General features: G+C 48.9%; 1 protein-coding gene across 19 annotated transcripts in view; it reads right to left on the bottom strand.

Moving 5' to 3' along the window:
• EPB41 (erythrocyte membrane protein band 4.1) overlaps nucleotides 1-24,337 on the bottom strand; it is a 96,964-nt gene that overhangs the window by 48,440 nt on the left and 24,187 nt on the right. For 18 of the 19 annotated variants that reach the window (XM_075522339.1, XM_075522322.1, XM_075522328.1 and 15 more), the window contains exon 1: nucleotides 2,306-2,774. In XM_075522339.1, the coding sequence (XP_075378454.1) occupies nucleotides 2,306-2,767 (462 nt within the window). In that variant the 5' untranslated portion in view covers nucleotides 2,768-2,774. Of the gene's footprint in view, nucleotides 1-2,305; nucleotides 2,775-24,337 lie in introns of those variants that run through there. The other variant, XM_075522337.1, reaches the window with a different exon arrangement.

The following is a 24,337-nucleotide window of genomic DNA, read 5'->3' as shown; positions in this document are numbered from 1 at the left end:
TCACATGAAACAAGCATTGCATAGGTGCACTGTAGGGCTCGGATCTCACCCCAGAATTAGTTATCTGCCTTAAATGTGTAACCCGGGACCTGGAGCAGCAGCTTGGATGAGCAAGGTAATGACATTAATTTTTAAAGCCCTTCAAGTCATTCCCAAGTCTTCATTTAATAAAGGATGTAATAAAAAAGAAAAAAGAGTTGATTAGAGAAATCAGGGCAGATTACATCATGCAAACCTTCATGGTCTTAACGACAGCACCTTTTGGACTAGTAAGTTTTTCCCCTCCTCGGCAAGACACCCAGCGCACCCACTGCTCCCACTGCACATGGCCCACACTCTCACCGCCGCCCTGGGCGATGGGCTTTGCTCCCGGGCACTGGAGCACTCAGTGGTATTAAATGGGGGGTCAGCGCTGAGATTTCACGGCCGTCCAAGCTGACCGAGCAGCTCTCTGCCACCAAAAAGGGAAGGCAGCCTTCATACCACTCTCCCTTTGCCTACCAAAGCACTTTGCAAGCCAGTTTAATTCACTAAAATAGCAGAAAGAGATGAAGTTTGGGGACAGGAGGAGGAAGAAAGCTGGATTTTTTTTTTCCACTGCCATTTCAGCAGGTTAAATGAGTTCACGGCAGGCTCTGACAAGTGCTGGAAGTGGCTCAATGCAGCAGGAGCACGCAGCTGCGGCCGAGGAAGAGCAAAACCCTGTCTTTTCAGCCCATCGCACCTCATGAAATCACACCCAGGCACAACTGCACGGAGGTATTTAAAAACTAAATAATGTCCACAAGCTGCTGACTTCTGTTCCAGCAGGGCCGGGACAAGCAGGAGCAGAGAATCAGTCAAAGCTCGTAATGCCCATCGGTCAGCATTTATCAAACAGGCAGCACCTCGCAAATGCTTTCACAGCAGAAATATCTGCCGAGTGTCACAGTTCAAAAAGCCACTGACGTTGATCTAAAATAAGAACTAAAAAAAAAAGAGAAAAGCACAAATGCTTGGTCTGAAACAAACAGCCCATGGTGAAGGAAGGCTGTGGGTGCACACTCACATGCGCTCAGAAGCAGCAAATCAAAGTTAAATAGAGAAAGAAATCATGCATTTCCTCTTGAAGACACAATTTCTGGGCTGAAATTACATGAAAATTTCCAGCTCCTCCCCATTCTGCTAATCCCAACCCTCAGAGGTACAAAACACGAGCAGAGATCATCCCATCGTTTTCGCAGGCTCAGAAATTTGAGAAAAGAGAGAAAAAGGTGTTACTTACTACCTTCTCTACAACTTTGTAATTTTAAGGAGGCGGATTTACAATCTCTGCCTACAGTTGTCAATGCTCTAACTTGTAAAGTATCGCTCCAAAAGTCAGAGTTTGCAGATATGTAACACCTCTCTGGAGCCCATTCAAAACTTAAGGCAGTGGGGTAAGTAATCCAGATTTTACCACAAATGTGCCATGACTCCAGCAATACACACAGGCTGCTTGGGTCGTAAGAAATCCCCATCTCAGGACAAGGGGCACCCGCCTTCCTCTAACTCCGGGCAGCCGCACCAGTAACGGCAGAGCTGCCGTTACCCAAGGAGTAAGAGAGGGCATCCAATACCCCCCGATCAATAACCAGCGGCAGCTTTGTGAATGTCTCCCTGTGGGTTTCTCTGCCTCAGTTTCTACCATGCTTTAAAAACTTTAAATTTTGCATGAAAAATTACCCTGGCTGTAAAGAGTAGACATCAGACGGCTACTAGGAGCTGGGCTCAGCCCACGTGCTGTGCAGAAATCCCTGTCTACATGATGCATAAGCAGAAAATACTTGTATTTGGCAGGCTCAGCACCAGCCCGGACTGAACAGATGACCAAATCCTGAAACACCATGCTTCATGCTCCTTGAAGTTGAAGAAACCCTTTCCCAAATCCATGTTCTCTTGCAATCCCCACCTCACGCCACTGAGCTGCCTTTATCCTGCACACACCAAGGACATCCCGACGAGCAACCGCTCCGTCGTGAATTATGAATTTGAACCCTAGTTCTGATGTGACTTCCCGTGCCTCAGCAGAGTACAGAGTCAGCACGGAGCTTTTTAATTTATGCTGTGAAGTGTGAGCACAACTTCAGGAGCAGGTACTTTGCAGGAATGCAAGAGTGGGAAGTAAGCGATGCAACACAGGGAGCTGACAAGAGCCTTTTTAGCATCTCATGAGTTTTTCTGATCAAGCTTACCATCCTAGGATACAAAGATTTTATAGTTTTGGCTGAAAAGACATGTTTTCAAGAACAGAAGGGAGCATGCCACAAGGAGCAGGGTGTTTTACCTGTGTTTCCGCACTGCTTAAGGAATGGAGATCTAGTGATGGATCGGTTTTGAGCTCAGGCTCAGGAGCCGCAATTGGGGCTTTCACCAGGATGTCTTCATCAGGGCTGGCTCCTAATCCCGGGTCTTTCTGGTCACCTCCCACCTCTTTAGGAGCATCAGTGTCTTTGTCCTCTTCGGACACCTGAGACTTGGGCCTCCTGAGAAAGGATGAGAATAGGCGGGAGAGACCCCGGCCCTCGGAGGTGCAGCGCTCCTTCTTGCTCGGCTCCTCGTGCGTGGGTGTATCGCTGTTGGAGGCCTTCTGCTTCTGCCCTGCCGCAGGCTGTCCCTCCGATGTCTGCTGAGCCCCTTCTTCTAGGGAAGCCTCTTGCTTTTGTGTTTCAGCAGTTCCTTCCTCCTCCTTGGCTTGCTGCTGCTCCGAATTGTCGGCGTCCGCCGCTAGACTCTTCTCTGTTGTCATGATGATGCTGTAAGAGAGGTGCAAAAGGTCTCAGTCAAGAGCTTTCCAATATTTAAGTCTGCATTAAGCTATTCAAACCAAGCCACAAGCACAGACACACCACGTTCCCCAGTCATACCACCCTGTCCTGCCAACTCCAGCCTGCAAAGTCATTAAGAGCAAACAAATCATTCATTTTGCTAAGGTTTGCTTTGATAGTAACATCTCTATCGACATTTGCCCATGCATCTTCCACCATTTGGATGACACTGATTCCAAAATGCTAAATGCCGTGGCACTAGGTCTGCAGCCTGACAAGAGCAAATGACTAAAAAATGCGAACAAGATTAGGGAAAGGGGAAGATATGGCAGGAGGTCTTGCTCCACAGGGCTGTCCTGAGGTCCTCTCTTCCTCCAAGTCCCTCTAGCAGCACTGGCTGCAGGAGTGGAGCAGATGAGAATCACAGAATCATTTAGGTTGGAAAAGACCTTTAAGATCGAGTTCAACTGTATGAGGACACGCACGTGACCAGGCAACCTTCCTCCTGCCACACCATGGCAAAACCCCAAGCAGCCTGCGATGGCTTGCCGTGTTAGAGCATCCTTCTCCGCAACTGCAACTGGAAGGAGAAATCTGCTATTTGAGAGTCAAAAATTGGATGGCCACAACAAATTTTAACAGCTGCTCACTTCTAAATGTCCCTGAAAGAAGCCACAGATCCTCACCATGAACTAAAAAGAGGGATATTTAAACACAATGAACCACGCTGATGCTCTGCTCCAGGTGGGACTCATCTGTGTTGATCAACTACGTTGATCTGCACAAGAAAGGTCCAGGGAAACAGAGCAGGCTTCAGGATTCATGAGATCTTTGCATTGCACATTGGAAAAATGTAAAATGAAAAGGCTTCCAAGCAACCCCCATAACAGAGAGCAGATTTCTTCAGAGCCTGTGCTATTAAGCTGATGCAATGTTTATTTCAACTTTAGCCTGGGCTGTTGACACAAAAAGATGGAAATCACATGAGAAGAATATCTATTTAAGGTATAAAGAGGACCCAAAATAATCATGCTTTAGAGAGGATAGAACTAATCTTTGCGCGTTGCATCACATGTATGTGCAGCAATAAATTGCCGCTGCTTACACAGAGCAAATAGCATATAATCCAATATGCCTTCCAATCCCACCAGCCCAAGCCTCGGCATACAAACATTTGTTCAAAATATATACTTAAAATTAAGAAACATTTCAAGATGTCACCCTCCTACCTATTGCATTCAACAATTTTAATTTTACTCATCCTGATTGCCAAAATAACCAGAGAGCTTGAAAGAGAAAAGCCCTCCTAGCTTTCCAAAGTACTCTTCCCCTGCATTTAATGCAAAAGCTTAATATTATTCTTAAAGCTGTGGTTAAAACAAAGCAGCATTAGAGACCGTCACTGAATTAATTTCCCCAGCAATGCAAATTTCCTGGGTTTACAAGGTTTGTTTTGTTTTCAATTTTAGGTTTTTTGGGGTTTTTTTGCAGGGAGGTCTTTTGTAAAAGCAGGGATGGTGACCCACAGGGTCTGTGCTCCCATCAGAGTGATTCAGAGCTGCGTCAGATTTGGGATGGGCTCTCTGAACTCTGTGAAACCTCTTCACTTGGACTTAGCCCCACCAGCCAGCTTTGGGGATGAGCTGCAGGGCCCATTTTAGCCTTGTTTCCTGCAGAAGCCAGGTTTAAAGCCTCATGCCTTACACACCATCTCTCCTCGGTGAGCTGCTCTGGGTTTCTCCACACCCAACGGAGAGGTGGAGCTCACCGAAACAGAAGCTTTCTACCTGCACTGAGAAAACAGGCGTCCGAGCAGACAGCCTGCATGGGCACCAGGGACATCGCAAGGCAAAGACGGTGCCGAAACCCAGATGTGTCAAGTCTCTGAGCTAGACAGAGATCAGATGTGCAGAAAACCACACTGCATCAGTTCTCCTCCTCCGGTGCTTTGCACAGGAGAAGACAGAACCGCTTGGCATAGCCCAACAAAGGCAGCGAGAGCATGCAAGGGTAATTCTCCAAAACGCTGTTGAGTTGGGCATTATTTCCCCAGAAGTCTTGCAGGAGTTTGTTTTTGCAAGGTTATCACAGAACAGGCTCTGCGAGAAAGCTGCAAAATCCAAGTTAAATGAAAGGCTACGGCGGATTCACGCAGCATCCCGCTGGCTCCCACCACCCCCCTCGAGGAGGGGGCAGCTTCGCGCCTGCCGCTCACTTTGGCGGGGAAAGCAAAAGAAATCTGCAACGCTGAATTCCCTTCTCCCCTAAACCAGAAACATCTGCTGTTCAGTTCAGGAGAGGTTTTGAAGGGGCTGTGCACTCATGGGGGGCACAGGGCTGCAATCGGTTTGCAGGTGCAGCACCCGGTGACTTGCTCCTGCAGCTCTTGCTGCTGTTTCTGCTCCTCCCGTGATCCCTTGCTCGCACACGTGGATGCTGCTGGCCCCGTTAGCAACACCCAGCTCCACCTGCAGTCACCCCAGCCACCACACAGCGAATTCACACCATCAACAGCTCTCCAAAACCTCCTAGAGATGCCACAAGGCAGTGCAGGGAGGCAACAAGCTACGTTCAGCCAAACGCACATCACCCCGAGCCCCAGACGCAGGACAGACTCGCCGTGGCCAACTCCCAGGGCAAAGCTCCTGACGCCCAGGCACGCTCCGAGGGGGATGGACGCGCTGCAAGACTGTCCCACCACGAACACACGAAAATAGCAAGCTCCCTTTTGCACCAGCTGCCAAAGCAGTCTGCTTTGTAGTTGCTTCCTACTGTGTTTGTTTTGAATAAATACATTTGTAAGAATCGTTATCTAAACACACATTGGAAGCGTGTTGCTCTTAAAAAGAAAAAGAATTGAGGCTCTTGAAATGACGACTGCAGGGAGGGCACAGCTCAAGAGCAGCTCTTATCAGGCGTGGTAAACAAGAGGGACAGTCCACAAACAAACATTTCCTCTGGAAGTAGTTTTCTCTCCTTAAATACCAACATTTCTGGAACAAGAAATGTTTACTTGTTTGGATTTCAAAGCCACAGTTGCAGACCTTTCCTGGCGTGGGAAGGTGGGTCTCGCTGGCGATGAGCAAACGTCTCCGCATCTTTCCTCCATCCCCCGGGAACCACATCGCAGCTCGGCCAGATCCCCTCGGCAGGGCTGGGGATGCGGAGATGGGCACGGATGAGCCCTTCCCTTCCCGGCCCTTCCCAATAAACATTTCATAGTGGCAGCCAGCACCAGTAACTCTCTGGGTGCAGGGAAACATCTTGCTGCAAGACCCAAGCACGCTCGGCCGCTGCATCGGCTCACAGCTGGTTCCCTCCCTTTGAAGTTTTATGTTCAGAAATGGTTTCCCCTAAGCTCTCGACCAAAAGCACAGAGATTTGTAAGCAAGCAACATAACCGAGAGGCCGTATTATTTTTTTAAAAAAAAGCACCTTTGCTGCATGGAGATGTTTGCTAAGTAGCATTTTGTTTCCGACCCAGCCCACAACAGAGCCAGCACGAAGAGCGAGGTTGCTGCTCCGCTGCTCTTCAACTCATTATTTGGAGAAAGCACTGCCCACAGCCAAACCACAAGCGGGTTTGTTTTTTTTTTTAAATTACATTTTCTCCCATGGCTATTCCACAAGGCAATTCTGCAGAGCCTGCAAGTGCCTCGGGAGCTCCCTGGATGCTGGAGGAGGATGCTCTGCTCGTGTAGGAGCACCCAAGCAGTGCTGCTCACCTCCTGCTCTGAGCTGCCACGCTTGTAAATGCTGGATTTGGGGATTTTTTTGGTAGAGGATGAGGGTTCGGTGCCAGACAGCCTGTAAAAGGCAGGCTCTTCACAAGTCTAGTGCAGAGAAGGCGTTTAACGCTACGGAAATAAGCAAATCACAGCAAAACTTAGATATGATCCCACATAGAGATTTCAGAATAAAAATCGCAGCAGAAAAGAGTTCAAGTACGTGTTTATATTTAAGCATTTTGAAGTTTAAGAACATCCTACTCCAGACAAGAAGACTTTAGCAAGAGGAAGCAATCTGAGGAAAAGGTAATTAAACATACCCAGAGCACCCTGTGGGGAGAAGACAGATAGGCTTCTCCCCGCCAAGGAGACCCGCACCACAGGTCCACCTCCCCACCGACAGCATCCCCCTTCACCTGCACCAGACCAGCCCCCAGAAGAGGACCTGGACCTCCTGGTGTCCCACGGCACTACCGGGAACATCAGTGCTGCCACGATGAAGAGGGAGCCCCGCACACCTCTTCTTAAAAGGTATCAGCATCTCTGAACAGCAAACGTCAAAGCAAACCGCTACACCGAAGCAAACCGGCACCTTATGAACCTGCTGTCCCCTGCACAGCAGACCCTCCAGCCACCCAAATATCCCGAGCCCCCCCATCGCAGGGCTCACCCCGTTTCTACCCAAGGACATGGCTGTAGGGAGCACACGACATCTCTGCAGGCTCATTGTCACCTATACATTCACCCCGCTTTTCTGCGTCAAAATCCTTTAAACAAAATAGACTTGAGGCTTAAAGGGAGTATAATGGCTCATTGCTCATCCTGTCCCTAACATCTGTGGTTTGATCCAACACTAATTAATATCTGGCAAGCAGAGGATAGCAAAACTCGGTTTCAACCCCACACCATTCCACGGACTCTGCCCTTGCAGACGTCGAAAGACAACCAACCCTCCAAGTCAAACCATGCCCCTTTTTCCAGCCTGCACGCATGCACAACAATTTCTCTAAAATACAGATTTTAGAGCAGCTCAACAGATCCCAACGGCTCCCCGTCGAGAAAGCCTTCAAGGCTGGAGGATGCCGAATTACTGCGCCTGCACTCCCAGAAGGTTGTCATTAAGTGATGGTGCGTTAGTTCTCTGGAAATAACGATGCTGCTCGTTTGGGTTGGTTTGTGACAAGTTACAGAGGCTCAAAGAAACACTAGTATTTAGATACGCGTCTATCGGTGTCTCCTACCTGTCAGCGTGCTCCCATCTCTCTTATTTAGGCACACAAATAAGTAAAATCTAATTTATCCCGGCTTCCAAGCCTGGAAAAATTATTTATGGCTCACGCCATGACTTACTTAATTCCCAGTGTTTTAGTCTTTCAGAGAGAGAAGAAAAAGGACCGTCCACCAGGAAGGTTCATTTCTCGGAAACACAAACTGTTTCGCAGCGATGCCCAACGCCAGGTAATGGCAATCACGCTGCTGGAACAAACTGTCTTGACCTTCCTACCCAAAAATGTGTGGCTTTGCCGAATGCGACTGCTCCAGCAAGAGGTGGAGACAACGATAAAGAGAGAAATTTCAGCTAAAAATAGGCAAAAATCAAATAGTTTCAGCAACAGTGTGGTTTTTTTTAAAAAATGTGTTCCTTCCCATTTCATAATATGTGTGAAAAGCACACAATTCACCAGGGAAACTACACAGAACATTGCTCTGAAATAGATAGCACAGGCTGAAAATTCAAGTTTTTTCAAGACCTGGTCCCTGTGCCACAAAGCTGCGTCTGTGGGTGGGAGAGGAGGAATCTGCAACCACCACAAGCAGGACTCGCCCCGCGCGTGTGTTCGAGTAACTTATCCTACACATGATTTTTACTACAGTTAGAAAAACGTAGCAGAGAACTGGTTTTATGGTTTTTTTAACAAAATAAGAAATTCAAATGCAATAAAATAATCCTCTCAATAAGAAATTCAAACAACTTTAAAATACTGTAAAGCACCAAAACCTTTCAAAATTTATTTAATACCTTTTATTAGAGGAATAATTAGCGCTGGCATTTTATAACCACAGTTAGCGTTAACGTGCATCGTCTTTTTGTGCTGATACTTTGGGTCCTGAACAAAAGGGACGCTGCTGCTCAGCCGGCAGCGCTGCCTTACCCCGAGGGTAACAGGAGACTCCAGGAGCCTCATCGAACCGGGGAAAAATAAACCACCCAACACAACACAGATGGCACGTTACAACCGCCCGGATTTAATTCTCACTAGACCAGCCCTCGTAATCTACTGTATGTCGGCAGCACCATGCCCCTCTTTCATCTTCTGCTATCGTACAGCTTTCCTATTTAAATGAGGGCAAAAAATAGTAGCTCACCATCTGCTGAAAGCAAATCATTTATGTCAAATTGAAGACTGGGCTTATAAAATGACCTGACTAAATGGAGCAGTAAGTGCATTACAACCGAAGGGAGCTGGGAGCTTCTCCCATGTATCCTCAGAAATCCTCCTGGATGCTACAGGATTCCTTCCGCAGGAATTCATGGGCTTTGCTTATCGGTAAAGCACTGAAATTTAAATGAAAACACGTACTTGTCACTGGAGCCTTGTCTACGGCAATGGGTTTGGGAAGGCTGCCCATGTGGGACGTGTTAAGAAAACTCATTTGAACTTGGAGCAGTTGGACCCAGAACAGAGCAGGCGCACGCACCAGGCTGCCAGCAAAATAAAGCCGCTCAGAGACTATCCCTTCTCCCGCTGCAACGCAGAAGCAGATCAGTAGTTTGTTAAAAAGGCTAAGAAAATCGTCAGTTTAATACAAGTGTTGCTTCCTATCCCGTAGCGAGCAGCAGAAGCGACTCTCGGGGCTCCCTTCCCCTGCTTCAACAGAGGTCAGAGCAGAAACAACAACATTTTGCCTCAAATGCACAGCACCTGCCGAAGCTTTCCCTCTGCAAAGTCTCCAAACCACCCGACCGCACCAAACCCCCCACGGAGGAAACGGCAAGCTCGGCCTCGCAGGCGGCAGTCGCACCAAAACCCTTCTTTGCGGAAGGAGCCGGTATCGACCCGACCTCAGGGAGGAAGGGAGGGGACCCCGGCACCCGTCCCCACCCCACAAGCAGCTCCGGCACCTGTGCTTTGCAGATAGCATCCCCGGGGGCTGCTCCGTCCACCAGCCTTCCGCAGAGGCAGGGAGCGCGGGCAGCCCAGCACGCACAAAGTGAGGAAGGAGCCAAAAACCTGTGCAAATAAAAGCAGCGGGAACGGCGCAGCCCGCACGCTCGCAAGAGCGCCGCGAGCGAGCGGCACTTCGCCACGAGCGAGCAAAGCCAAGGACACGCGGGCTTCGTCCCAGCAGGTCACTCCATCACAACCGCTCCTGACTTTGCACTGAAGGAATACCTAGGGTGACAATGACAGCAAAACAGAGACGAAAACGCCAGCGCCGCACGTGACAACAACCTTCTTCCTCCAGCAGCACACCGCTTTCTAAAGCAACAGTTAAACAGAAATAAGCACTAGATCTCAATCAACTGAATAGGAGGATTTTTTCCATGCATTATTCATAAGGCTTTTTTTTTCCCCTGCCTGAACACAGATGTGTTTACTCACACTGTGCCTCATTTACACTCAAGGTTTAACATAACAGGGTTCATTTTCCTTCCTTACAGTTTTTCAAGCACAGGGGTAAAGCGCTTTTTGCGTTTGCCATTTTCCCTTTGGTTGTTTCCAAACCAAAGCTATAATTAGAATCCAAGAGGGACCTGCACGCTCCTTTGATAAAGCGCTGCCTGCTAGATAAATACGGCCCGTGCACACACAGGCACCTGCCAAGTACGTACCGCTGCGGCACCGAGAGCCAGGAGGATGTTTGATGCTAAAAGCTCTTAACAGGCTTCATCGCCTGCTGCTGCTCTGCAGCGGGTGCTGACGGCTCCGGCTCACACGCGCGGGCTGGGCTGTTCCTCCGCTGCGTGCTGGGGACATCGCGCTCAACCGCTTGATTTGTAGTTATACGGCTGCAATAGAATTTGCATTCATCCGCGCGTCTCAAATACATCTGCCGCACCCTGGTACAACACCCAAAATTCATTAAAAGTAATCTATCGTGCCAGTTATTTTTATGTTATTAGCTGCACAATAAATGCACAACATTTAAACTATCTAAGGGAACCGCGTACAACAAGGGCTGGCGTGGCCTGAGTCACACTAGGTTTGCCCTCTGCCAAGCCCAGGTAAAAGCTAGCTGAAAGCATCCTCAGCCCGGGCTTTAAGCTGGGCTTACTGCTTCGAGATTGCCACTGAATATGAAGGATATTTAAACAAGTTAGCACCTACTCTACCCTAAGCTGATTTCAAGACCTTTTCTCCTGTAAATCAGCCATTGCTTCTCCTCCTCCTGACACCAACACTCCAAAAATATGCAATGCAAAGGAGACTCTTCTCCCCAGCAAGAGCCTGCGGTGAGGATACCCCCAGGACACGCCGTCTAGACCAGACCTGCAAGGGTCTGCCCAGAGGCACCAGCAATGTAGTTTTGTTGCTGTTTTAATGAGTTGGTACCAGCCACAAAGCTGAGTCTATTTATACAGTTTGCTCTAGTGTGCTCACTGCAACCATTGAGCAACAAGCAGTGAAGAAGAGGGCTGCAAGGGGACAATTACCCTTAGAGCAATTATCAGCAAGCCCTGAACATTGCACTTTTAGAGTTTAACGATCCCCTCCTAGGAGTGCTGGAAGGCACTGGCCAGCTGCAGATTATCCTACTAAATTCCTCAGTTCTTGGTTTTCTCAACAGGACAGCCAAGCCCCAGTCACTTACACCTGCAGAGCAACACAGGGGATGGAGAAGCTGGAGACCTCCTCAGCATCCACCAGCCTGGAACGACCCAGCCCCACCACGGCCACTGGCTCTGGAGACACGACTGGGATGGCTGCAAAAGCTTCGACAAGCCCAGGAAGAATGAGTCAGCTAGCAGGGAGGTTTGTAAAGCTGAGTTTCACCGGGTGGGTACATACCACTGCAGGTATTGTACTCACAGCAGCAGCCTGCGCTTGCTCCCGAGCGAGGGGAAGGCTTTGTTTCAGGAAACTGCCACCCTTTGGAATTTCCCCTTTTCTGAAGTCTCCTCTTCTCCTTCCAGGGCTCAGCACCACATGCAGCAACGCCAGGACAGCAAGAGCCTCATGAAGGAGGAGAAATCGGTTCCGACGACAAACCTCAAGCTGTATACTCCCAGTATCGCAGAAAGAACCCAAACTTTAACTGTCTGAAAACTCGCATGACCATGCAGCTTAGCTTTAGAAACCACTAAAAGCTAATTAAAGTTCCCCAACAAAAACAGAAGAGCCTGCAGAAGCACAAGCCCCGTGAGCCCTCTCCGAGCTGGCTGCAGCTCCCCAAGGCACACAGCAATGGGGAATGCAAACTGGGACGCAGAGCCCCAGCCAGCTGCTGACCTTGCCTCAAGAGTAGGAACTGCAAAGCATCTTCTGCTGGCACCATGCACAGAAGGGAGGTGCGGAGACACCCGCTCCAGAAAGCTCCCCCTTTCTTTTTTTTTTTTTTAAATAGTGCAGGTGATGAGTTAATTCAAACTCTGCACCATTCCCAGAAAAGCATCCCACGGGGACGATCCCACTGCGCATGTCCGGGCTCCTGCCTGGGCCCAAGGATAGCAGGCAAACACCCAGCGCCATTGGAAGCCCGGGTGCAACCGTGTTGTCAATGGGTAATCAACAGCAGGCCTGCAAACCAGTCATTCAGATGTTTTCCCAAATACTCATACCCAAGAGTCTGATGCTGTTTGTAAAGCCTCAAGGTACTGACTCAGTTCGATTGGGACAAACCCAAGTGCCACCAGGGCCCCAGAAGGACACTGCCCTGGCAAACGGAGCATTGTGTGTTACAAAAGAGCATTGCACATCCCAGGCACGCACTCGGACGCTTAACACGGCCTCTACAAGGATGGTTTTCTTCCCATCTTTCCTGCTCTTGATGCTCAGTAACCCCAAAGTCACCCTTCCCCCTGGGGTGGCTTCACAACCTGGAGAGCAAAGGAGAAGACGGTTCCTGGAAAATCACAGCTGGCATTGCAACACCTCCCGCGCAGAGGGTGTTCCCCCAGAAGCCCTTCAGGGATCTGCACCCACACGGCATGTAACGCCCACCCGGAGTCAGATAAGCAATGGGAGATCATAGCGTCAACATCCTCGGTGGCAGTCCCCATCCCACGACAAAGTAGTTCTCTTAGCAAGGCTAGGGAGAAGCCCACAGAGAGCACAGCTTTCTAGTATTTCCATTACGCAACATTCACTGTCCCGGATTTGGCACAGTACTGCCCGTTTCGTGCACGTAAAAGCACCTCACAGATGCCTGAGGGTCCTGCCCTGTGTCCAGGACCTCATACACACATCTCACTTCTGCTTCTATGCAACAACATCTCACACCACCGTCCTGAACAGCCAAGAACTGGTAATGGGTACCGAGATGGTGGGGAGACACCAGGAGAGCAACCCAGCAGGGAGCGACATGACTGTGCCCTCGCCGAGGCTGCATCCCGGCACGGCTGGCAGGGGATGAAAACCCTCCCATCCCCACCAGGAACGGAAACCAAATGGGAGGTACAAATGTGAAGCAGCGATTAAATATCTTCTTCTGCGCTCAGCAGTCAATTACACACAAATTACAGAGCGGCCAAGTCCTGTCACCCTCCCCAGAGCTGCTCCTCTCGGTACCGACGTGGCTGCAGCAGAACCACCCTACCCAAGACTTGGCCTCCCAGCCATTTCCACCAGCCTATCTGTTTGTTTTTTCCACCCAGCAGTGAAATCAGGCAGCTTTAGTTTTTAATCCCCTTAATTAGGGGTGTGCAGCAGTCTTCATTCCTTAATTACATCCATTGACACATCTGATGCAACACATTTACAAACAACCATTTTCCACTGGAGATGGCTTTGAATTAAAATTGCCGTCTTTCCCGCACTGGCTGTGCTGTGTCACTGATGGGGAGAAGACACGACCCGGCTTTCCGGATGCTTTAACAAAACACACTCGCACACAGCTTGGAAATGCAATTTTCATTAAATAATCACCTGTTTCTTTGGCAGGATTTAAGCACGAGGTGACTACAGCACTGAGAAACCACTGGTAGTCTGCTTGAAGCAGCAGAGTGGGAGCGCAGCTATTAAAAGTTTGCAGCAAAAAAGTTACCATTTCAGGCAATATTGACCCACAGGATAGAGGGATGATATTTCAATGCCTAACCCAGTTATTTTGGTACATCGCCTTTCGGTAGCTCAGTTAAAGGCAGACAACGGCACGCTTCATTTCAGTTGCTCAGCTGTCAGGAATCCCTTTGATCGTCTGGGAGAGCAAATACCCAGCGAGCACTTTATTACCACCACTTCTGCTGCCGAACCAAAATAATTACTGACACCTTCTGCCTGCCCATGGAGCCATTGTAGCGTCATCCCACGGGGTGCCTGTGTTCACGCTTTCTTTGAATGACTACACCGGACTCCCATCCTGATGCACTAATAGCTCACTAGGACGCGGCAGCTGAGCTCCAGCGTGCAGCCTGTCCTATCAGCGATAGGAAATAGTAAGCAGGATATTAAATATCGTCTTGAGGGGAAGGGAGAGCATAGATTTAAAAAATAGGAAGGAAGATAACATGGCATCGCGAGTTTTCTTTCCACTGCCGGAGACCCAAGTAGGCGTCCTCGCTGGTCCCCGCAGCACCCTCTGCTCAGCTCCTGCATCAACCCTCCTGCTCACGGTCGCTGCAATTATTTGCATAGAGGAAATGTGCACAAATGTTGCTTTCTTCAAACTACAGAAAGGAAAAGGAAGCTGTGTTCACCCTCAGTACCTGCAGGGAGGGGAGCAGAAACACGCTGTGCACCCACATTACAGGGGCTGTTTGCGTGTATTTTCGGTTGCTGCCTTCCTTTCTGCACTCGATGGGTTGGTATGGGAGGGGTTTTGTAGGTTTTGATTTCACTGAACAAACACTAGCACTGCCATGTTTGAGCAGTTCTCGAGGAGTATTTTTGACTTCTTCAACTCCCACCTTTGCCATCCAGCACACTAGGACAGTCTTAGTGCTGAGTCTCATACTGGTGCTCCTGGATGGCCCTTGTATTTCTGAATAACACACCGCAGCACCTTCCTCTCCAGCCACCCTTAATTCTGCTGATCCAAACACCGCTCCACCTAGAAGCCCGTATGCTGCTCGATGGACAAGATGCACTAAAAGGATCTCTCCCACCCTCCTTGTCCAGGGGCAGCAGACCTGCTCTCCTCCCCACCGCCCCACTGCTCCCCTCCTACCCTCTCCCTGCTGCCGGGGGCTGCCCGGGTGCCCCCTTCCACAGCCCACTCACACCTTCCCCCCGCAGCCCTTTCAACCTTCTCCCTTTCATCCTGCATTAAACGCCGCACCCAGAGAAGCTTAACGTCCCCGAAGGCATTAAAGAGAGCCTGGGCGTAAAGACAGGCGGGCAGACCGCAGGCGCGCACGCCGGGGAAAGCGGGGCTTCGCTTTGAAGTTGCAAACCAGCTTTCTTTGCTCCCACCGGTGCCGATGCACGCCACCGCTGCCGATACAAACCACCGCGGCACAGCCGGCATGCTGCCGATCCGGCTGAGAAGACAACAGCAAACAGCTCACAACTTTTTATACATTGCAGTATTTTAAAATAAATGAAGAGCCACGCAAGACAAAATATTTCCTTTAGCAGGGATAAAGCATACGCAGAAAACAGAAAGCAGCTGGTTTAAATATCTCCCTGTTAAAATAAAATCATAGTCGAGGCTAGCGCTGCTTTCTGGATAAGCTACTGGTCTTGTGTACACAACTCAGCATCCCATTGATACTTATTTTGCAAGTTAGGTCTCAGAATAATCCTTACTCTATTCAAAGCGTGCGCATGTGTGTGCACGCGCACACACCCAACAATACAAAAGCGGTATGAATAACTGCATGTTTTTTTGGAGAAGCTTTGCTTATTTTTTCCTTTTTTATATTTAAATCCTAGTTGTGCGATTGCCTCATGCACAGCTGAAGCCTCATTGAGCCCAGCACTGCTTCATCCAGCTGAAAGCTCCGCAGACTCATGGGGACTCAGCATGGCTCGGCTATTTATCAAGTACCAGTACCACCAGAAAATTAAGAATAAACCTTATTATCCTTGGTATTTTGGACTCAAAACCTACTGGTCTTGTCCAGCACCCAGTACTGAAGACCGAATGGAGAGCCCGAGCCAAAATTATGCTGCAAAAGGGCTGCGAGTGCCCCAGTCGCAATACCAGACAAGTGAGCTACTCTTTTCACTGTGCTGCTGACAGCAGGAGCGACACAACAATATCACCGAAATCCACATTCATGCAGCACAAGGGAATAAAATGCCACGCAAATCCTCTTTTCTGCAAGCTCTGTCGATATCATTGTTCGGGCTAAAACTGCCATGAGAAGACCCTTCAAATGACGCCAGGGCGAAAGAGTGGAGAGAGCAAAAAGCATCGGTGAGCTCACCCAGGCTCCCCAGCCAGGCAGCTCATGCCAAACCAGCTCTTTACTCCTCCAATACATATATTCTTAAACCACCTCCTTTGCCCATCCTTCAGGTTCTCTTTATATATACACAAGCTGAAGGTAAATGGTCGCCTGTTCCTCCGTAAGACAAAAATAATGAACATGCAAACAAAGTCTGACCGGGGTTCAGCTCGCTCTGAGACACCTCCCTGCCGGCGTAAGCTGTTAGCAGGGCAGTACGGAAAAGAAGAGTAGAGTCACACCAGCTCCAGAAAGCAGGTTGGTTTTTGCAGCCCTCACAGTGGCAAGAAGTGGTTTAAGAGTAGACAGCAAAGCAAAGACAGAAACAAATGTCATGAGCTCGTCTCCCACGTCAGACGTTGGTGCACACACACACAGCAGCCCGAGCTCGTTTCAGCTCCCCAAACTAAACAAGTTGCAAAAACTGTTTAGAAGGGAATTACAACTCCACATCAAGAACATTTCATTGTCTTATTCCTAAGCGAGGGAGATGCTTAAAAAATATCTGCCTTACCGGGTGGTGTCCCCTCTTCAGCACCCGGGGAAGGAGAGGAACCTGCCCCTGCTCTGCGTCTGCACGTTTCGGTTTCGCTGGGTTTGCTTTGAAGCACGCCTGCTTCAGCACAGACCTCGCTCGCGGCGCGCGTCATCGCCATGTGGATTTGCCGTTTCCCAGGCATTTTACCTGCTGACATTACGACTGCAAGCCTGTTTGTTTTATTTAACCATGCTCCTACTCTTAAGCTACCATCCAATTACTGCTCCCAATTACTCGGCGCTCAAGAGCCGACATTAATTACAGAGTTCCCTGCGCACGAGGTTGCTGCCGGCTGCGCTGCATGGAGCTGGAGGCACTGCTTCAAACCCACCGGCATCCAGGACCAGCCTCTCCTCTAGGAAAAGAAAGAGAGGTTCCCAGTCTCGGTGGCGGACTAACAGCCCTGAGCAAGAAGAGCAGGTTTGGGGAAACAGTGGATGAGCAGAAGGTCATCGTAGCCTCAATGCCCAGATCTCAGCGGCCTCTGCCAGCCCCTCGGATCCCCTGTGCATCCACACACTAAATGTCTGTTTTCTTCTTTGGGATTCCACAAAACACAGCACCAGTTCAGGACCGGGGACGCTAACCTGGAAATCTCTGGGATGTGGGGCATACATCACCAGCAGCAGCCAGCGCCATATAAATTCATGCGAGTTGCAAGTGCCTTCGGCAAACCATTCAAAAAAAGGAGGATGGAGACCCCAAACTCCCCAGACTACGGGAAAAATGCCTGAAAACCATCTCCCTCCAAGCACGGGTCACTTTAAACCATGAACTGAGCCTGTTCAGGTATTAACACCGGACCTGGGAGGTAAGAACCGAAACAACTCCCTTGTTGCAGAGCCCAGGGAGAAGGGAGCACAGCACGAGCCTTGGGAAACGGCGCAGAATGACCCTTTGCAGCTTGCGAAGCCTTCACGAACACACTGGCATCTGCAGACAGCGGCGCAAGAAGTTATTTTGCAACTCACATTGCTCAGATTTAATAATTACACCAGTGCAAGACATCCTTCTGTCAGATTTTGAGAAAGATCCCGTAAACTTTGGTCTCTTTTCTTCCTTTCTACAAATAGATATCTATTGCACAAAGGACTGATGCAGTGCCACTTGTGTGAAACAGCTACATGCCAGAAGGAAAAATCACTTTACCACAATTATCTACCCATTTTTTAATTGAATATTAGATTTTTTTTCAAAACGTGTGTTTCTCTTTGCATGGTGCTGTGCACTTTCAAAGCGTTTCGCGAACTGCACTGCAAAACTCATTCTTGACAACAGCAGAGAAGGTCAGTGCTAGACTTCTACATACAAGAGGAAAAATAAAAAGGTAAATAGCTCTTCCCTGTGCTTCATTTCTGCTCCCAGCCCTTGCCCACCTTCCCAAACACAAGCTTTTCGAGAAAAACCCATCTCGTTGCAGGTTTGCTTAGCAACAGGGCTTGGAGACCCCACTGGACCACGAGCCCGGAACACGGCGGTGCCGTGAACTGCTCACGTCAGGGATGTGCCCGCACGAGGACACGGGGAACGTGGACGACTCACGCACATCTGGGACCGCTGCGGTCGAGTACTTTGGGGCAGCAGAATGCGCCTTTCTAATCCACAACATATTTCATCTTAAGAAAGGCAATTAAATCAATTAGTGGTCACCCAGAGAGCTGCTAGTTCACAAAAGGAGATCGTTTTAAGCAGCAAAATCAACTTGTAGCATGGTTTAAAATAGGAAGACGCTACGCAAACATAAACACGCTTGTGTCATTAGGAATTAGGCAACGGCTGCGTAGGCTTTTACTGCAGGTGGCATATACCAAACACTCGTTTAATGAGAGAGATGGGTGCATCTCAGATTTCGAATAAAAAACATACATCCCCATTTACAGTGATTCAACCAAAAAGACAGTCCGCCTACTAAAATGCAAGTGCCACATCCATTTTTCCTCGCAGTAAATGCAGATCACATATACAATCACTGCAATCCTACAAAGCCATAAGGGGCCGTACCCAGTACCACACCGGCTCATTACTTGCACGACAAACTATCAACTTAAAAATCAAGTATCTGCATTGCTCCAAGCTGAATTTTTTCCAATTTGCATTTTAAAAAAAATTATAATTCACTGCTTGGAGCAACAAAGACAGATTTTTCTTAAAAAGAGAGCAACAAATTACAAGCATTATTTCCCAAAGCACCGTTAAAAGAGCTTATAGCTGCCGATACCAAGAGGTCTGGATCTTTTTGTGTCTTGGAGTCAACCTTTAATTTTAAGCCTGTGCAAAGCCTGGGGATCTCCCAGGTTGTTTTCAAGAAACTTGCCCCACCCTGAGCTCTAGTGACTCATTCCCAAACATCCCTGTGACTCGCAGCATCCGAACTGGCTGCACCCATGAAACACCTTGTGACTAGGCAAAAACACAGTAAATGGGTGGGAAAGCAATGCAAGGAGATTAACCCAGAAAAGCCGCCAAAAGCCGCACGTTCTCCAGGTGCTGTTTGCTCCAGAGAGGAGGAACCGAGCGACTGCTGGGCTTGGCTTATGTAGGGACGTTGAGACGATGCTCGACTTCGCGGGGTGCAGTTGGCCGCATTTCTGCACTGTTTTCATAAATTGTTCCATTTGGAAAAAAACTCTGATGATGTTTTCCAACTGAAAGGAATACAGAGAGAGGCTTGTGCTTTTCTCCATTTGTGTTTTGTTTTAAAGCAATGTCTCAAAATATTATCCCAGGGAGTGTTTCTGCTGAAGTGGATCAGGGTATTCAACACAGGTGAAAAAATACGCAGACCCTTGAAGTACATAGGAACGACCTATCCACAAACCTCGTACTTCAGACGTGCATGGCTGCAGCTTCAGCCTACATCCTCTCCACCCCCAGCCAGACTATGATAAAGTTTAATAGAACAGGTGTTTTTAGTTTAAAAAAAACCCACATGTTCTTCGCCTATCCCAGGATGTTTTTCTAGTGGTAAAGCTGAAGTGTTATGAAAGTTACAATTAATCCAACTTTAATCTCAGTAGAACTAATCACTACTTGTTTTTTTGCCAGTCAGAAGTTTCAGAAAGTTAAACTGCTTCCAAAACGAGCACAAGCTATCGACAGTTTTTCAGCTGATTTTATAATTAATGCTTCAAAAGGGCACAGATCTTTGTTTCCTTACAGTTCTGTTTCCAATTTCAAAGACCCAAGCAGGAGGTGGGGTGCTGCCCAGCAAAACCAGGGCTGCGGGCTTTCTGCATCTGTTCCAACTACATGAGCGATTTACAACTGTTTGCAATGAGAAATCATGAGAAATAGTTAATGTGCAACCACTTCCAGCAGCAGCATTAGCCCAGCAAACAAAGCTAACCCTGCAATCAGGCTTGCACCTTGCCAAGCCACCGATTAGCTCTGTGCAGATCTTACAACCTACTGAACTTGTGCGTGATTGATCTCCGGGCACGGGGTGCTGGCAGGTCTCCCCAGACCGGCTCTGCCGCTCGCTTCACCTGTGTTTGCAATGAATCTAATCGCTGGCAGAGATGCAGCAGTGCATCTACCTCAAAAAAAGGAGAAAAAAGTTTAAGCCCGCTGTATTCGCATTACTAGATCGCCTGCCTTTTCTGTGATTAGCGCTGCAGGGATCAAACCCAGCCAGAACAACCCCGCCAGCGTAATAATCAGGCAATACTGATGCTGGAGAGTCCAGTACAATTATAGAAAGAAAGAAAGCTGCAAGAAAAGCGTCACAGTGAAATACCAAATTTCACTGTAATTGCAAGCCTCCTTGCTTTGCTGAAGTCATCTCTCATGTTCATTATGCAGTCCCACTCCTGCCTCTGGAGGCACACGGGCATGTAACACTAATAGATTCAGTTTCCCCGAGCTCTCCCTCTCTATTCATCATGCAGTGGGAGCTCTTTTTTAAATAAACTACATCTTTACAAAAGGCGTATCGCCATTTGTCATCATCAGGTCAGATGAAGAGAGTCAATCATCATTTTTAAATAAGCCAAGAGCAGCAGCTGCAAAATATGAAGCCAGTAACACTGCCCATGCCACTGCTGGCTTCCCTACCAGCATCCGAGATGCCGTTCAGCTGGGCGCTTGCAGGTCGGGATCGAGCGTACCTGAATGCAACCGAAAAGAGGAATATTTTCTGCATCGGTGCCCCAAAACTGAGGGGATGGGAGCTACCCAAAGCATCTCACTTCAGGAGCAAAATAAAATAGAAAAAAACCTGCTCCAGCCTGCAAGCAGGGGGAAAAAGGTCATTCTTTGAGACAAACACGCTCGGACACTGCTAGTCCCTTGGGTTCTCGTTACCATTTCTAACGAGGGGGTGAAGCATCCCAAACCACGCTGCAGAGAGGGGCAGGGACGCGATCCCTGCACCAGGACGGGCACGAGGCTGCTCTGACCTCATCGGCCAACTCCAGCTTTTTTCCATTTCCCGGGGGAGGGAAGGGAAGTGCAGAGACAGGCAAACAAACCAGATACTGCCGCCCATAAACAAAGGAAGTGTTTTTTGAAGACAGCATCTAGGTAGACAGGAGGGAAATAACAGAAGCAGCAGTTACAACAACAAAAAACCAACTCAACGAGTAGTCTAAAGAAACTATTTCCTCTAACAAAACACGCTGGAAACGATATCAGATGCTGCTGAAGTCAGAGGAATTCAGCTCGTGGCCATTTCCCCGTGCTATCGGCAGCACACCCTTCCCATGTTGATGCAATCGCCCCTGTTGCTCCTGCTGGCTTCGCCAGAGATAAACCCCCCTTCTCCAGGGTCCATCCTGTGCCCGTCCTCTACAATATTAAATTATTTTTCAGAAACTCCTGAAGAATGAAGTCAGCCGATTTGCGTAATTAACTCAGCAAACCCGTGCATCTGCAAGAGCTCTTCTCCATCACGTTTAAACACCCCAGGAGGCCTGGCTGCACATGAAAATCAATGGAAAAACATCATTTTTCCTTCCCAAATCAGTTTCTCTTCCTCTCTCCAAGAAAGCATGGGGGTCCTTAAACCCTTTTGACTAGAGCTATGTACAACAAACAGCTGAAAACAGTCAGTTTCTCTGCCGCTGGACTCCTCCCCAAGCCCCAAACATTTCCGACTTGTACCTAGATGAAAGTTATTCCAGGCAGCCCACACTTCCATTTTATAGTATTGCTATTTGATGTGCTTATTCACCAGGAGTTCCACTAGCTTCTCACCACACATACTCACTTTCAAGTTGGCAGTTGGAGATAAAAAACCAGCAATACTGGCAGCGGCCGCCAGCACCAACCCTGGGAGGGATGGAGGGACACGGGGAGAGCGCCGGTCCTCCCCGGGAAGGACGGACAGAGTGACATCCTTGGGAGGGCACATCCCCGGCAGGGATGGAGGGACACGAGGGCAGTGCCTGGTACTCACCCCACCTGGTCTCTCACTGCTCAAATTCTAATACTTGCTTCTGAGGATCTTAAAAATGCTGTTTTCTTGCATGGGATGTGACCGCCTTCCTCCTACAAGAAGCCTAGAAACACAGGCTCTGCCTTCTGCCTGTGTCAGGGCACGGTTACACTGTAGGTGGCATTTTTACTGCCTCTATACGCTTACACGTGCTCACGTGGGAGAAACGGAGACATCGGTTAGGTGGCGTTTCTTTTGACTTCACACCCCCCCCACGCAATTTAAACACACAATTTCCATCTTGCACGTCAATCGCTGCCAAGCCAATAAAACAGGCACCTAAGACAGAAAACTTTGGCCTAACGCTGGATTTTAAGACTTTTCAGACAAAATGGACAGCTGTTTTCATTTACATGAACAACAGGAGGGCTCCCTTGTCCAGGGAGGATTGCAGCCCACCACCACTCTTCTCCCCCATCCACCCAAGGGGCTGCATCCCCGTAGGGTCCCACCGGCTCGCGTCTCTAACGACTGATGTGCACGTCAAGATGATGCCGCAAGCAGGACTAGAAAACTACGTGCACGCAGAATCCAGTATTTAAAAGACAGACTAACAGGTTTTGTTTGGAGATTCAAAGGAGTTTTTTGTCAGACTGAAAAACGCCATCCTGAGCTGCCTCTGCACTTCTTAAAATCCGCATCTTCCCATAGAGCCCCGGAGCATCCTGCTCTCCTCTGGCCCTCGTGTTAAGAGAAGAAATCAGGGATATTTGGTTTTAGGGCCCTCTTATCATTTGTTTCATGAACTGGAAGGCAGCAAGCAAGGCAGGGTTGGAGGAGGAGACACATTTCCTAGCTACAGCAGCTGAAGCTGGAACTGAAAGATTTTTACCCTTCCATGAACCAGCCCCTGCCCAATGACAAACGACTCTTAAAACTCCCCAGGAATGGTCACCAGCTGCATGTTTCTCATTTTCCGAGTGCCTGGCTTGAGGCACAGCGGGCAGCTCACAGAGGCAGAAACCAGGGCTTGAATATAAAATGTTCCACCACGCTCCGTGTCTAAGGGATAAAACCAAACTGCCCTTTAAGGTTTCTACCATTACCTGTCCCGAAGCATCCAGCCCCATCTCACAAGCGAATTGCAAAGACCAGCTCATGCTTTTGATGCATTTGCACGCAGGCATCGCAGATGAACCCGGGCGGGAATTATTAATCCTGTCTTCGGAGCAGAGGTTGAATAGCGGGACATAAATACAGCCCAGGGCCCCGTACACAATGGGACGGGACTGTTTCCACTTAGCGGGAGGCTTTCTCTTATATTTAGCGATATGCGAGCCCTGTGGGGGAAAAGCCCATATGCAGTCACGCACTGAGACCACGCTGGTCTGCACTCGCACGGAAAGACGGAGGAGATGCTGCGGGACCAGCAGCAGCACACACCATCTTCTACCTCCAAGTGTTCGACTCTGCAATTCTACTATAAAGCCACATGAGCGGCTTAGTTATTTATTTAACTAAAAGCTCTTAATTATCTCTCTCACACACACGCATTACGTGGGACACGGAAGGGGGGGAAATAATCAGCCTACAACCGGTGACTTGCGGGTTCAAAGGAATTGTGTTTTTCATAGAAACAACTAACTAGCCCAAATCTTCTCCTGCTGCTTCCGAACCGTGCCTCCATCTGCAGGGCTCCATCCCCAGGGTATTTTCCTGCGGTTACAACTCAGGCTGACGTGACCCCTGTAAGAAGGACCTCGGTTCGAGCAGAGCGAAGGCTCCTTCCCCGGTCTGGGCTGCAGGTCACTCCTCGGGTGGCCAGGGAGGACGTTATTTCATGCTGTGAACCTGCCGGAAAGCCCGGCTGACATCCCATGGCACTCACCCTCACCAAGAAATGGAAGGAACCACTCTCCAAAAATACACGCGTGGGAGGGAAGCACACAACGTGACGGCCATGGCCACGGCACGCGACCGGCCAGCCACGGAGCTCTCCCACCACCAGAAACATGCTGCAAGCAGAAACACTCCCCAGAGCTGCTCTTCTGACATCTTCCAGGCTCTGCATCGAGATCAGGGAGATACAAAATACTCAGTCCCCTCCAAAAGCACCAGAGTTCAAGTGCTGTGCGACTTAATAAATTATAAATTATAAACCACTGCTGTAGACGCTTGCTCTGAGCACAGCAGCTAAAGCAAGTTGGCATGGGAATTTGTTTAGAAAGCCCATATCAGAATGGCAGCAGGGTCTGGAGGAGTGTGCCCTGGAAGAGTACGAGTGCTTGAAACACACACCCCAAGTCCACACAATTTTCCTCTCTGTGGAACTGCTCCATTTAAAAAAAAAAAAAAAAA

This window comes from Mycteria americana, chromosome 21 (genome assembly GCF_035582795.1).
Source record: "Mycteria americana isolate JAX WOST 10 ecotype Jacksonville Zoo and Gardens chromosome 21, USCA_MyAme_1.0, whole genome shotgun sequence".
In the NCBI taxonomy this organism is placed as follows: domain Eukaryota; kingdom Metazoa; phylum Chordata; class Aves; order Ciconiiformes; family Ciconiidae; genus Mycteria; species Mycteria americana.
The sequence above is the reverse complement of the archived record's forward strand: the minus strand, read 5'-3'. Positions and strand labels throughout refer to the sequence as shown.